This window comes from Oncorhynchus keta, unplaced genomic scaffold (genome assembly GCF_023373465.1).
Source record: "Oncorhynchus keta strain PuntledgeMale-10-30-2019 unplaced genomic scaffold, Oket_V2 Un_scaffold_15365_pilon_pilon, whole genome shotgun sequence".
Taxonomy (NCBI): Eukaryota; Metazoa; Chordata; class Actinopteri; order Salmoniformes; family Salmonidae; genus Oncorhynchus; species Oncorhynchus keta.
Genome location: NW_026290799.1, coordinates 497,445 through 512,500, shown reverse-complemented (window position 1 = coordinate 512,500; position 15,056 = coordinate 497,445). Strand labels below are relative to the sequence as shown.

Here is a 15,056-nt window from a genome sequence, read left to right as displayed (position 1 = left end):
AATCACACCAACCCAATCCCCCACCTCCACTACCTAGTGAGAACAAGGAGGCTCCAGGGTGACCTAGTCTGCTGAGATCCAGGGGGCCACACATGGCCGAGAGAGGCAGCGAGGCCCCTAGATGGTGGCCCCCTAGGAGAGAAGCCATGGCCGCCCCTCCTGGGATGATAATATGGGCCCCGCCGACATAGCCCATCTCTGAGACCCCTCCACCGTTACCTCCGTGGAGACCACCCCCTTTGAGGAACACCCCGAGCCCGGCTGAGGAGGCCTGTTCCTGGGTCGCGACGAAGTGTCCGTGGGCCTTGATGTGTTTGCGGAGGGAGCTGGGGTCGGTGTAGCGTTTAAGGCAGCCAGCCATCTTGCAGTAGTAGGGCTTGTCCACGTAGTGGGTGCGCGTGTGTTTGAAGCGGTCGCTGGAGTTGGAGTAGCGCTTGCTGCAGCCCTCGTACGGACAGATGTACGGCTTCTCTCCTGGGAGAGGGAAAGAGGAGAGAAGGATGGATGTGAATTTTCATGTCAACTGACAGATCTTCAGATTTTGGAATGCATATGGTATTAGCATTTCTTCCTGGACAGGCATGTCAGAAAAGCATCTTTAAATGACGGTGTGCATTAAAGGCTATATGCCGGTGTGTGTGTGTGTGTGTGTGTGTGTGTGTGTGTGTGTGTGTGTGTGTGTGTGTGTGTGTGTGTGTGTGTGTGTGTGTGTGTGTGTGTGTGTGTGTGTGTGTGTGTGTGTGTGTGTGTGTGTGTGTGTGTGTGTGTGTGTGTGTGTGTGTGTGTGTGTGTGTGTGTGTGTGTGTGTGTGTGTGTGTGTGTGTGTGTGTGTGTGTGTGTGTGTGTGTGTGTGTGTGTGTGTGTGTGTGTGTGTGTGTGTGTGTGTGTGTGTGTGTGTGTGTGTGTGTGTGTGTGTGTGTGTGTGTGTGTGTGTGTGTGTGTGTGTGTGACATGTATGCATGCCTTTAATCTGACCAGAAGTACCCCACAACCACAATAAAAAACACTGCGAGAGGTTCTGACAAAGAGACATAACAGCACAGCGGACTCTTACCCCCGCGGTTTCCTAACCCCGCGAGACAGCCTTTAGAGGAGAAATAAACAGCTGTTCTTTAGCAAAAAATAATCAAACTGACCTATGTGTGTGTACTGACCTGTGTGTGTACTGACCTGTGTGTGTGTACTGACCTGTGTGTGTGTACTGACCTGTGTGTGTGTACTGACCTGTGTGTGTACTGACCTGTGTGTGTACTGACCTGTGTGTGTACTGACCTGTGTGTGTGTACTGACCTGTGTGTGTGTACTGACCTGTGTGTGTGTACTGACCTGTGTGTGTGTACTGACCTGTGTGTGTACTGACCTGTGTGTGTGTACTGACCTGTGTGTGTGTACTGACCTGTGTGTGTACTGACCTGTGTGTGTGTACTGACCTGTGTGTGTGTACTGACCTGTGTGTGTACTGACCTGTGTGTGTGTACTGACCTGTGTGTGTGTACTGACCTGTGTGTGTACTGACCTGTGTGTGTGTACTGACCTGTGTGTGTGTACTGACCTGTGTGTGTACTGACCTGTGTGTGTGTACTGACCTGTGTGTGTGTACTGACCTGTGTGTGTGTACTGACCTGTGTGTGTGTACTGACCTGTGTGTGTACTGACCTGTGTGTGAGCGTGTGTGTATCTTGAGGTTCTCCAGGCGAGAAAAGCTCTTGTTGCAGGTGGGACAGTGGTGAGGCTTCTCATTGGTGTGAGTCCTGATGTGGATCAACATCTTGTACCTGGAGGGATCACACAAACACACACACACACACACACACACACACACACACACACACACACACACACACACACACACACACACACACACACACACACACACACACACACACAGAGTGAATAAAGCTTTACACACATATATACAGTGGGGAGAATGAGTATTTGATACACTGCCGATTTTGCAGGTTTTCCTACTTACAAAGCATTTAGAGGTCTGTAATTTTTATCATAGGTACACTTCAACTGTGAGAGACAGATTTTTTGGATTGGACTGCTGAGGACTGGGGTAAAGTGCTTTTCTCTGATAAATCCCCTTTCCGATTGTTTGGGGCATCCGGAAAAAATCAGCTACCATCAGTCCTGTGTCATGCCAACAGTAAAGCATCCTGAGACCATTCATGTGTGGGGTTGCTTCTCAGCCAAGAGAGTGGGCTCACTCACAACACAGCCATGAATAAAGAATGTTACCAACACATTCTTCGAGAGCAACTTCTCCCAACCATCCAGGAACAGTTTGGTGATGAACAATGCCTTTTCCAGCATGATGGAGCACCTTGCCATAAGGCAAAAGTGATAACTAAGTGGCTCTGGGAACAAAACATCAATATTTGGGGTCCATGGCCAGGAATCTCCCCAGACCTTAATCCCATTGAGAACTTGTGGTCAATCCTCAAGAGGTGGGTGGACAAACAAAAACCCACAAATTCTGACAAATTCCAAGCATTGATTATGCAAGAATGGGCTGCCATCAGTCAGGATGTGGCCCAGGAGTTAATTGACAGCATGCCAGGGTGGATTGCAGAGGTCTTGAAAAAGAACGGTCAACATTGCAAATATTGACTCTTTGCATCAACTTCATGTAATTGTCAATAAAAGCCTTTGACACTTATGAAATGCTTGTAATTGTACTTCAGTATTCCATAGTAACATCTGACAAAAATACCTGAAGACAATGAAGCAGCAAACTTTGTGGAAATCAATATTTGTGTCATTCTCAAAACTTTTGGTCACGACTGTACAGTGATTGAAGTGGATTTAACAGGTGACATCAATGAGGGATCATAGTCAGTCTGTCATGGAAAGAGCAGGTGTTCCTAATGTTTGGTACACTCAGTGTATGTCTTTATAGTAATATGTTAAAAAAGAGTCAGAACATTTTTTATCCACTTTTAAATCTGATTAGGGGCACCTTCATTTCTGAAGATCAGAGACCCTCATACCTATATGCTGAAGAATAAGACCCTCCTACCTGGCGTTGAATCCCCTCCCGTTGCGGGCACAGCCCTCCCAGTGGCAGCAGTACCCAGAATCCTTTTCAGGTTTGACATGGTAGTCATTGATGTGATCCACCAGGTCCTGTAACGAGTCAAACAGCAGGTGGCACTAGAGAGCAGAGAGAGAGAGAGAGGAAGAGAGGGATGAGGGAGAGGTAGAGAAGGGGAAGGACAGAGAGAGCAGAGAGAGAGGGAGGAAGACAGGGATGAGGGAGAGGTAGTGAGAAAGGGAAGGAGGGAGAGCAGAGAGAGAGGGAGGAAGACAGGGATGAGGGAGAGGTAGTGAGAAAGGGAAGGAGAGAGAGCAGAGAGAGAGGGAGGAAGACAGGGATGAGGGAGAGGTAGAGAGAAAGGGAAGGAGGGAGAGCAGAGAGAGAGGGAGGAAGAGAGGGATGAGGGAGAGGTAGAGAGAAAGGGAAGGACAGAGAGAGAGAGAGAGAGAGAGAGAGAGAGAGGTAGAATGGGGAAAGAGTCCGTTTAGACTAGAGCATTTCAGGTAAGTGAACTGGAGCTGAGCATATGATACATGTATATGCTGTATATGAAAAAGTCATACTCATACTTCCACGCATTTGAAGTACATGCTGACAGTTATCGCAGTGCAATTCAGATAGTAATGTGTTCTGCATCAATGGATGGATGTACATTTGTCGGGAACATTATGAGTGTGTGAGTACAAAGGAAATACAGGTATAAACAGTAAACTGTTGTGAAGAGTTTTGCAATGTTACGATTCTGAATGCATCCCAGGGTACTCTATCCCATCCACACACACCCCCTCTCCTGTCCACCTGTCAATCACATACCTTCATCCAATGGCAGGCCAGCTGCTCGTCCGATGAGGGATCGGGTGACGCCCGCTTCTCCCCGGGCTGACCAATGAACATGGAGGAGGGCAGGTTGAACCCGCCCCCTGTGGTCCCGATTGGCAGGAAGATCTGGAAGCCCTGCGGAGAAGCACCGCCTTCCAGGTAACGAGGGAGAGCTGCTTCCTGAGAGAGAGAGAGAGAGAGAGAGAGAGAGAGAGAGAGAGAGAGAGAGAGAGAGAGAGAGAGAGAGAGAGAGAGAGAGAGAGAGAGAGAGAGAGAATGACGATGAGAGTGTGTCAACTAAGGGCACAGTCCGTCTGTCTGCCTGCCTGCCTGTCTGCCTGCCTGCCTGCCTGTCTGTCTGTCTGTCTGTCTGTCTGTCTGTCTGTCTGTCTGTCTGTATGCCTGCCTGTCTGCCTCTCTGTCCTCCCATCTGTCTGCCTGCATGTCTGCCTCTCTGTCTGCCTGTCTGCCTGCCTGTCTGTCCCTCTGTCTGTCTGCCCATTTGTCTGTGTCTGTCTGTTTGCCCATCTGTCTGCCCATCTGTCTGCCCATCTGTCTTCCTGCCTGTCTGTCTCTCTGTCCGTTTGTCTGCCTCTCTGCCTGTCTGCCTCTCTGTTCATCCGTCTGTCTGTCTGTCTGTCCATCCGTCTGTCTGCCCATCTTTCTATCTGTTTGCCCATCTGTCTGTCTGTCTGTCTGTCTGTCTGTCTGTCTGTCTGTCTGTCTGTCGGGTCCGTCTGTCTGTCTGTCTTTTGCCCCTCCAGCCCTGTTTTAAATCTGATTAAGTGAGAACCACAGTATGCCTGTGTGCAGACAGCGTGCTGGCAAATTAGATTCACTACAGATTTAATTCACTTCTGTCCACTATGTGTGGAGTGTATTCACTAATCAACTATCCCACATTCTGACCGGACTGCCTGCCACACGTAGACACATACGCACAACACACACGCACTCACACACACACACACGCACTCACACACTCCCTAAGATGAACCTCTATACTAAGAAGCACTATAGAGAGAACTCTCTTCTCTCTTACTAAATATTTTTTTCCCTTCAGACACAAAATAGGCCACTTATGTGTTAAGTAAAACTGTCCCCATTCAATTTTTTCAAATGTTTCTCACACCACGGGCTGTATTCACAAAGCGTCTCAGAGTAGGAGTGTTCATCGAGCATCAAATCTGCCTTTTAAATCATAATGAATAGGTTAGAGGCTCCTACTCTGAGTGTCTTTGTGAATACAGGCCCAAGTTTATTACATACAGGCTCATCCGTCTGTCACCCCACCCATCATTGCACATTGGTTTGACTCAGAGTATGATCAAGTTGCCCCTACACATACTGACCTAAGATCAGTTTTACGTTACTCCCCTGACTATGTTATGCTATGTTATGCTTGTATAAGCTGATCCTAGATCTGTAGCTAGGGGCAACTTCTTCCTCCCTGTCACGCATGCACGCACCAGTGGAGACTGCTGAGGGGAGGACAGCTCATAATAATGTCTGGAACAGAGTACATGGATTGGCATCAAACACATGGAAACTACGTTTGATGTATTTCATACCATTCCACTTATTGCGCTCCAGTCATTGCCATGAGCCCGTTCTCCCTAATGAAGGTGCCACCAATCTCCTGTGGCACGCAGACACACTGACTTACCCTGGAGTAGATGGGTGTGGCTGGGCTGCAGCTGGGTGGGTAGTCCAGGGGTGAGGAGGGGGAGGCAGAGGGGGAGGGTGCATGGCGGGAGGAGGGGGAGGGAGAGGGGGAGTGTCGGAAGGAGGGGGAGAGACTCAGGTCCATGGCAGGGGGGGTGCAGGAACCTGCCCTCTCCTGGTGGTACAAGGGGGTACCTGGTGGGGGGAGAGGGGGTTAGGTCAGCATTGGTTAGCAAGGCTATCTTTGGTTAGTGAGGCTGTCGTTAGTTAGCGAGGCTATCATTGGTTAGCAAGGCTGTCGCTGGTTAGCGAGGCTATCGTTGGTTAGCGAGGCTATTGTTGGTTAGCGAGGCTATCGTTGGATAGCGAGGCTATCGTTGATTAGCAAGCCTATCATTGGTTAGCAAGGCTGTCGTTGGTTAGCGAGGCTGACGTTGGTTAGCAAGGCTATCATTGGTTAGCGAGGCTATCATTGGTTAGCGAGGCTGTCGTTGGCATAATACTGAGTGTTCAGCTGCAGTCTGCAGTGCCACTCTGCTGTCCATAATGACACACTCACACTCCATAACGACATTTTAAGTGTATACAACAGCGGGTAATGAGAGGAGCATGATGTTGATTTGAGACGTGGTCCATGTCCCAAATGGTACCTTTCCCTACATAGTGTACTACTTTTAACCAGAGCCATATGGGCCAAGTGCACTGTAAAGGGAATACGGTGCCACTTGGGACACACACATGGACTCACTGGCCTCTAAAACAACTAGAAATGAATAGAGGGATTTATGTGTGTGGGGTAGTGTGTGTGTGTGAGAGAGAGAGAGCGAGAGAGAGAGAGTTTGTGTTTACCTGGAGAGGGAGGTGGTGAGGGGTAGGTCATCGGTAGGTTACGTAGCAGACGTTGTCGTGTGGCACTGAGGGGGGCGCAGATGGAGGCCGAACATGCCCTCTTTCCCAACCTGACCCTCCCATTGGCCTGTGGAAGCTTCAGGTCCAGAGGCTCGTCCAATGATACCATGGCAACTATAGTATTCCCACCCACCAGTAGAAAAGGGACAATCATAATGCTCGTTAGTGAAGGCCATAACCGATCAAAGAATAACAAACAATCACATTTCCACTAGTAGGACAGGAGTTTTTCTAACCATCTGACATGACTAGGAACAACTCTGGTCTTTCCTTGAACTATTCCCCAGTCAGATCAGCTGATCAGGAACAACTCTGGTCTTTCATTTAACTACTCCCCAGTCAGATCAGCTGATCAGGAACAACTCTGGTCTTTCATTTAACTATTCCCCAGTCAGATCAGCTGATCAGGAACAACTCTGGTCTTTCATTTAACTACTCCCCAGTCAGATCAGCTGATCAGGAACAACTCTGGTCTTTCCTTTAACTATTCCCCAGTCAGATCAGCTGATCAGGAACAACTCTGGTCTTTCCTTTAACTATTCCCCAGTCAGATCAGCTGATCAGGAACAACTCTGGTCTTTTCTTTAACTACTCCCCAGTCAGATCAGCTGATCAGGAACAACTCTGGTCTTTTCTTGAACTATTCCCCAGTCAGATCAGCTGATCAGGAACAACTCTGGTCTTTTCATTAACTATTCCCCAGTCAGATCAGCTGATCAGGAACAACTCTGGTCTTTTCTTTAACTATTCCCCAGTCAGATCAGCTGATCAGGAACAACTCTGGTCTTTTCTTTAACTATTCCCCAGTCAGATCAGCTGATCAGGAACAACTCTGGTCTTTCCTTTAACTATTCCCCAGTCAGATCAGCTGATCAGGAACAACTCTGGTCTTTTCTTGAACTATTCCCCAGTCAGATCAGCTGATCAGGAACAACTCTGGTCTTTCCTTGAACTATTCCCCAGTCAGATCAGCTGATCAGGAACAACTCTGGTCTTTCCTTTAACTATTCCCCAGTCAGATCAGCTGATCAGGAACAACTCTGGTCTTTCCTTTAACTATTCCCCAGTCAGATCAGCTGATCAGGAACAACTCTGGTCTTTTCTTGAACTATTCCCCAGTCAGATCAGCTGATCAGGAACAACTCTGGTCTTTTCTTTAACTACTCCCCAGTCAGATCAGCTGATCAGGAACAACTCTGGTCTTTTCTTGAACTATTCCCCAGTCAGATCAGCTGATCAGGAACAACTCTGGTCTTTCCTTTAACTATTCCCCAGTCAGATCAGCTGATCAGGAACAACTCTGGTCTTTCCTTTAACTATTCCCCAGTCAGATCAGCTGATCAGGAACAACTCTGGTCTTTCCTTTAACTATTCCCCAGTCAGATCAGCTGATCAGGAACAACTCTGGTCTTTTCTTGAACTATTCCCCAGTCAGATCAGCTGATCAGGAACAACTCTGGTCTTTCCTTGACCTATTCCCCAGTCAGATCAGCTGATCAGGAACAACTCTGGTCTTTCCTTGACCTATTCCCCAGTCAGATCAGCTGATCAGGAACAACTCTGGTCTTTCCTTTAACTACTCCCCAGTCAGATCAGCTGATCAGGAACAACTCTGGTCTTTCATTTAACTACTCCCCAGTCAGATCAGCTGAACAGGAACAACTCTGGTCTTTCCTTTAACTACTCCCCAGTCAGATCAGCTGAACAGGAACAACTCTGGTCTTTCCTTTAACTACTCCCCAGTCAGATCAGCTGATCAGGAACAACTCTGGTCTTTCCTTTAACTACTCCCCAGTCAGATCAGCTGAACAGGAACAACTCTGGTCTTTCCTTTAACTATTCCCCAGTCAGATCAGCTGAACAGGAACAACTCTGGTCTTTCCTTTAACTATTCCCCAGTCAGATCAGCTGAACAGGAACAACTCTGGTCTTTCCTTTAACTATTCCCCAGTCAGATCAGCTGAACAGGAACAACTCTGGTCTTTCCTTTAACTATTCCCCAGTCAGATCAGCTGAACAGGAACAACTCTGGTCTTTCCTTTAACTATTCCCCAGTCAGATCAGCTGAACAGGAACAACTCTGGTGTTTCCTTTAACTATTCCCCAGTCAGATCAGCTGAACAGGAACAACTCTGGTCTTTCCTTTAACTATTCCCCAGTCAGATCAGCTGAACAGGAACAACTCTGGTCTTTCCTTTAACTATTCCCCAGTCAGATCAGCTGATCAGTAACAACTCTGGTCTTTCCTTTAACTATTCCCCAGTCAGATCAGCTGATCAGGAACAACTCTGGTCTTTCCTTTAACTATTCCCCAGTCAGATCAGCTGATCAGTAACAACTCTGGGTCTTCCTTTAACTTCCCCAGTCAGATCAGCTGATCAGGAACAACTCTGGGTCTTCCTATAACTACTCCCCAGTCAGTACGGTAATCATATTGCTAAATATTATGGTATGGTAATCATATAGCTAAGTATTATGGTATGGTAATCATATTGCTAAATATTATGGTATGGTAATCATATAGCTAAGTATTATGGTATGGTAATCATATATCTAAGTATTATGGTATGGTATGGTAATCATATTGCTAAATATTATGGTATGGTAATCCTATAGCTAAGTATTATGGTATGGTATGGTAATCCTATAGCTAAGTATTATGGTATGGTAATCCTATAGCTAAGTATTATGGTATGGTATGTTAATCATATATCTAAGTATTATGGTATGGTAATCATATATCTAAGTATTATGGCATGGTATGGTAAACATATATCTAAGTATTATGGTATGGTAATCATATATCTAAGTATTATGGTATGGTAATCATATTGTTAAATAGTATGGTATGGTATGGTAATCATATAGCTAAGTATTATGGTATGGTATTCCTATAGCTAAGTATTATGGTATGGTATGGTTATCATATATCTAAGTATTATGGTATGGTAATCCTATAGCTAAGTATTATGGTATGGTATGTTAATCATATATCTAAATATTATGGTATGGTATGTTAATCATATATCTAAATATTATGGTATGGTAATCATATATCTAAGTATTACGGTATGGTAATCGTATATCTAAGAATTATGGTATGGTATGGTAATCATATTGTTAAATATTATGGTATGGTATGGTAATCCTATAGTAAGTATTATGGTATGGTAATCCTATAGGTAAGTATTATGGTATGGTATGGTTATCATATATCTAAGTATTATGGTATGGTAATCCTATAGGTAAGTATTATGGTATGGTATGGTTATCATATATCTAAGTATTATGGTATGGTAATCCTATAGCTAAGTATTATGGTATGGTAATCCTATAACTAAGTATTATGGTATGGTAATCATATATCTAAGTATTATGGTATAGTATGGTAATCATATATCTAAGTATTATGGTATAGTATGGTAATCCTATATCTAAGTATTATGGTATGGTATGGTAATCATATATCTAAGTATTACGGTATGGTAATCATATATCTAAGTATTATGGTATGGTAATCATATATCTAAGTATTATGGTATAGTATGGTAATCCTATAGCTAAATATTATGGTATGGTAATCCTATAGCTAAGTATTATGGTATGGTATGGTAATCATATATCTAAGTATTATGGTATGGTAATCATATGGCTAAATATTATGGTATGTTAATCCTATAGCTAAGTATTATGGTATGGTATGGTAATCATATAGCTAAGTATTATGGTATGGTAATCATATAGCTAAGTATTATGGTATGGTAATCCTATAGCTAAGTATTATGGTATGGTAATCATATTGCTAAATATTATGGTATGGTATGGTAATCATATATCTAAGTATTATGGTATGGTATTGTAATCATATATCTAAGTATTATGGTATGGTATGGTTATCATATATCTAAGTATTATGGTATGGTAATCCTATAGCTAAGTATTATGGTATGGTAATCCTATAGCTAAGTATTATGGTATGTTATGGTAATCATATTGCTAAATATTATGGTATGGTAATCATATATCTAAGTATTATGGTATGGTAATCCTATAGCTAAGTATTATGGTATGGTAATCATATAGCTAAGTATTATGGTATGGTATGGTAATCATATAGCTAAGTATTATGGTATGGTAATCATATAGCTAAGTATTATGGTATGGTATGGTAATCATATTGCTAAATATTATGGTATGGTAATCCTATAGCTAAGTATTATGGTATGGTATGGTAATCATATATCTAAGTATTATGGTATGGTATGGTTATCATATATTTAAGTATTATGGTATGGTAATCCTATAGCTAAGTATTATGGTATGGTAATCATATAGCTAAGTATTATGTATGGTATGGTAATCATATTGCTAAATATTATGGTATGGTAATCATATAGCTAAGTATTATGGTATGGTAATCATATTGCTAAATATTATGGTATGGTAATCATATAGCTAAGTATTATGGTATGGTATGGTAATCATATTGCTAAATATTATGGTATGGTAATCATATAGCTAAGTATTATGGTATGGTAATCATATATCTAAGTATTATGGTATGGTAATCATATATCTAAGTATTATGGTATGGTAATCATATATCTAAGTATTATGGTATGGTAATCATATATCTAAGTATTATGATATGGTATGGTAATCATATATCTAAGTATTATGGTATGGTAATCATATATCTAAGTATTATGGTATGGTAATCATATATCTAAGTATTATGGTATGGTTATCATATATATAAGTATTATGGTATGGTATGTTAATCATATATCTAAGTATTATGGTATGGTATGGTAATCCTATAGCTAAGTATTATGGTATGTTACTGGGCATGAATACAATAGCGTGACCCAGATCCAAACTGCTTTTCCTCAGTAGCCACAAGCAATTAACTGTAACATTGAGACATGGCTCTCTGTGCATATTTCCATCAACTGGGTGGGACTGGGTTTGTTCAGAAGCAACTTTCTCACACGCAACATGAGCTTTCACACACGTTACACACACATCCTTCTACACACGCACAGAGGCCTTTACACACACATCCTTCTACACACACACAGAGGCCTTTACACACACATCATGCTACACACACACATCCTTCTACACACGCACAGAGGCCTTTACACACACATCATGTTACACACACACATCCTTCTACACACGCACAGAGGCCTTTACACACACATCATGTTACACACACACATCATGCTACACACACACATCCTTCTACACACGCACAGAGGCCTTTACACACACATCCTTCTACACACACACATCCTTCTACACACGCACAGAGGCCTTTACACACACATCATGTTACACACACACATCATGCTACAGACACACATCCTTCTACACACGCACAGAGGCCTTTACACACACATCATGCTACACACACACATCCTTCTACACACGCACAGAGGCCTTTACACACACATCATGCTACACACACACACATACACGCAAATGTTGCACACACATAAGAGCTTTTGCACACACATATTTGTTACACACATAACAAAAACCCTAGTACACACGCACGCCACACACACACACACACGGGTTTAAGACATGGATGTAAAAACACTACAGCTATTGGGAGGGTGAGGGGCTGGTTATAGGGGTGGTGAGGGGCTGGTTATAGGGGTGGTGAGGGTTTGGATATAGGGGGGGTGAGGGTTTGGATATAGGGGGGGTGAGGGGCTGGTTATAGGGGGTGAGGGGCTGGATATAGTGGTGTGAGGGGCTGGATAAGGGAGGATGAGGGGCTGGATGAGTGGGGGGATGAGTACAGGGCAGAGTATGTGTTTGTTCGCCCCATACACTTCCTCACTGAGCCATGGGATGGGGTCAGCTGCTCTTTGTAGAAAGAAGCCCCTCTCTGCTTCTCTCAGAGAAGCCTTTGTCCCCCTCTACCTCCCATAGAGAAACAGACTGGGACAGTGTGGTGTGTGTCTGAATGAGATATTTGTGTCTCCCTTGGGCCTCCCATGTTCGACACACATCTACACTCCCCTCTAACCTCCCCTCTTACACTCCGCTCTACACTAAAGTCTACACATACACCCACTCACACTTGTCTCAACAAGCCCACTTGCTATCTCTCTGTCTTTCATCCTATTCATCCTATTTGCAATTACACACACACACACACACACACACACACACACACACACACACACACACACACACACACACACACACACACACACACACACACACACACACACACACACACACACAGACACACTGTCCCATTTTCTCATACGCTCAGACACACACACGTCAGCAACTCCCTGTACAGTACAGTGGTTCTGTGAGAGAGAACCACACGTCTGTTAGGGCTGCTAAGCGCTAGTGGAAGACGAGGGGAAGATCCACCCAGTCTCACAGCATGCTGCGAAGAGTACATGTCTGACCTGTCAACCAAACGCTCACTTAAGATGCCCCATACACACAACCACTCACACTGTATGCACGCACACACACATATACTGTATGAACGCATGCATACACACAGTATGCATTGCACTCACGCACACACAAGTGTGTACGTACACACTTGCATATGCACACACACACAGAGTCAGCAAAAAAGGTTTGACCCAGTGAACTCCTTAGTGAGCGTCAAATCCTGACTCCAGATTTATGTGAGTGACTGTGTGAGGTCAGAGTCTAACACGGATCTGTCAATGACATCAGTGTGTAGCTGGTGGTGAAAGCTTGGACAGAAGAGGTCAGTGACAGTTAGTTCAGGTGCTGAGGGGGGAGACGTCACCATACTACACCAGCTGCAGCCAGCTTCAAAACAACACACACACACACACACACACACACACACACACGGTTTAATTTATTTATTCACAAAGGCAGCATTTTCATCTACTGACCTCTTTCATTAAAGCTTTCCTTATCAGCTCCACATTAATGTCAACGAAGGGTAACAGGGCTATTAGAGCCATAGACTCTGGTATATTAACACATTTTTACAGTAAACCCACTGAACTGGAATAAGTGTAAACCTGTTGGGAATTGTATAATACAGAAAAGATCTCCAATATGCAGTAATATAGAACAGACTCCTCACCACAATGAAGTCAGTGTTACAGTTAGTTACACACACGGTAGACATACAGTACACACACACACACTTCTCACTGCGTGCCAACTCACCACAGTGGCTCTGCATTCCATAAGAACCTCCCTAACTTCTCACACACACTGCTATTCAGAGTATTGTTGAGGCATGCACATATACCACCATATGTATGCAGACACACACACACAACACACACACTCACGGCTCCCCCTTCCTCTCACTCTTTTCCTCAATGACCTCCCTTTGGGCAGAATGCCCAGGCCCCCTTACTGATCCCCCGCCACCCAACACACACACACACACACACACACACACACTGCACCACAGGCACTCACACCCCCTCCATACCCCTTAGCTCTAGAGTACAGTATGTCTCACACACACACACACACACACACACACACACACACACACACACACACACACACACACACACACACACACACACACACACACACACACACACACACACACACACACACACACACACACAGTGGTGTATCACACACCCTGAGATGAGAGATTCTTTCCTCCTCAGACAGGAAACCTTCGTTTCCACGGCGCCCTGAGCTGGCCTCTCCCTCCCCTGTACACGCCTCTCCCTTGCCCTCTTTCACTCCTTCTCTCTCCCTCCCTTCTTCTTTCTCTCCTTCCTGTGGCGTTCCTTTCCTCTGTATCGTACCCCCTTTAAGCCTCTCCCTTGCTCTCTTTCACTCCTTCTCTCTCCCTCCCTTCTTCTTCTCTCCTTCCTGTGGCGTTCCTTTCCTCTGTATCGTACCCCCTTTAAGCCTCTCCCTTGCCCTCTTTCACTCCTTCTCTCTCCCTCCCTTCTTCTTCTCTCCTTCCTGTGGCGTTCCTTTCCTCTGTATCGTACCCCCTTTAAGCCTCTCCCTTGCCCTCTTTCACTCCTTCTCTCTCCCTCCCTTCTTCTTCTCTCATTCTTTTTCCTGTGGCTTAATTTCTTCTCCAAATCCTCAGATGTATCATAACCCCTAACGCCTCTCTCTTTCCCTTTTTCACTCCTTCTATCCCTCCCTCCCTTCCTGTGGCTTGCCTTAACTCTCAACTCTATCATACCCTCCTAACGCCTCTCTTGCCCTCTTTCACTGCTTCCCTCGCTCCTCCTTCTCTCTCTCCCTCTCCATTCCCTCGCTCCTCCTTCTCTCTCTCCCTCTCCATTCCCTCACTCCTCCTTCTCTCTCTCCCTCTCCATTCCCTCACTCCCTTTTTCTCATAAACTCCCCTTTTCTTGTTTTTTTCCTCTACTATTCTCTACTCTTTTATTTCATCCACTCTCTCTCTGTCTCTCCTGCTGTTTGTCATAAGACCGGTCCTGAGCCCCACCTTTCCTTTACATGTCTCTCCTGCTGTTTGTCATAAGACTGTTTTTTCTGTTTAATTTTTTTTTTTTTTAGGGAATGTCTCTTCATACATTTGTTAGTTATGTCTGTTCTGACTTTCTGTAAAAGTTATATTATTTTATCTCTTCCTCTTCGTCCCTCT

The 15,056-nt window shown here is 44.6% G+C and overlaps 1 protein-coding gene across 2 annotated transcripts in view; it reads right to left on the bottom strand.

Annotated features, from left to right (window-relative positions):
- glis2a (GLIS family zinc finger 2a) overlaps positions 1-15,056 on the bottom strand; it is a 63,497-nt gene that overhangs the window by 3,176 nt on the left and 45,265 nt on the right. For both annotated transcript variants that reach the window (XM_052514203.1, XM_052514202.1), the window contains 6 exons: positions 6,374-6,547; positions 5,526-5,719; positions 3,854-4,039; positions 3,023-3,156; positions 1,657-1,775; positions 1-474 (listed from right to left, as the gene is read on the bottom strand). The exon at positions 1-474 is cut by the window's left edge and continues 3,176 nt beyond it. In XM_052514203.1, the coding sequence (XP_052370163.1) occupies positions 1-474; positions 1,657-1,775; positions 3,023-3,156; positions 3,854-4,039; positions 5,526-5,719; positions 6,374-6,542 (1,276 nt within the window). In that variant the 5' untranslated portion in view covers positions 6,543-6,547. The remainder of the gene's footprint in view (positions 475-1,656; positions 1,776-3,022; positions 3,157-3,853; positions 4,040-5,525; positions 5,720-6,373; positions 6,548-15,056) is intronic.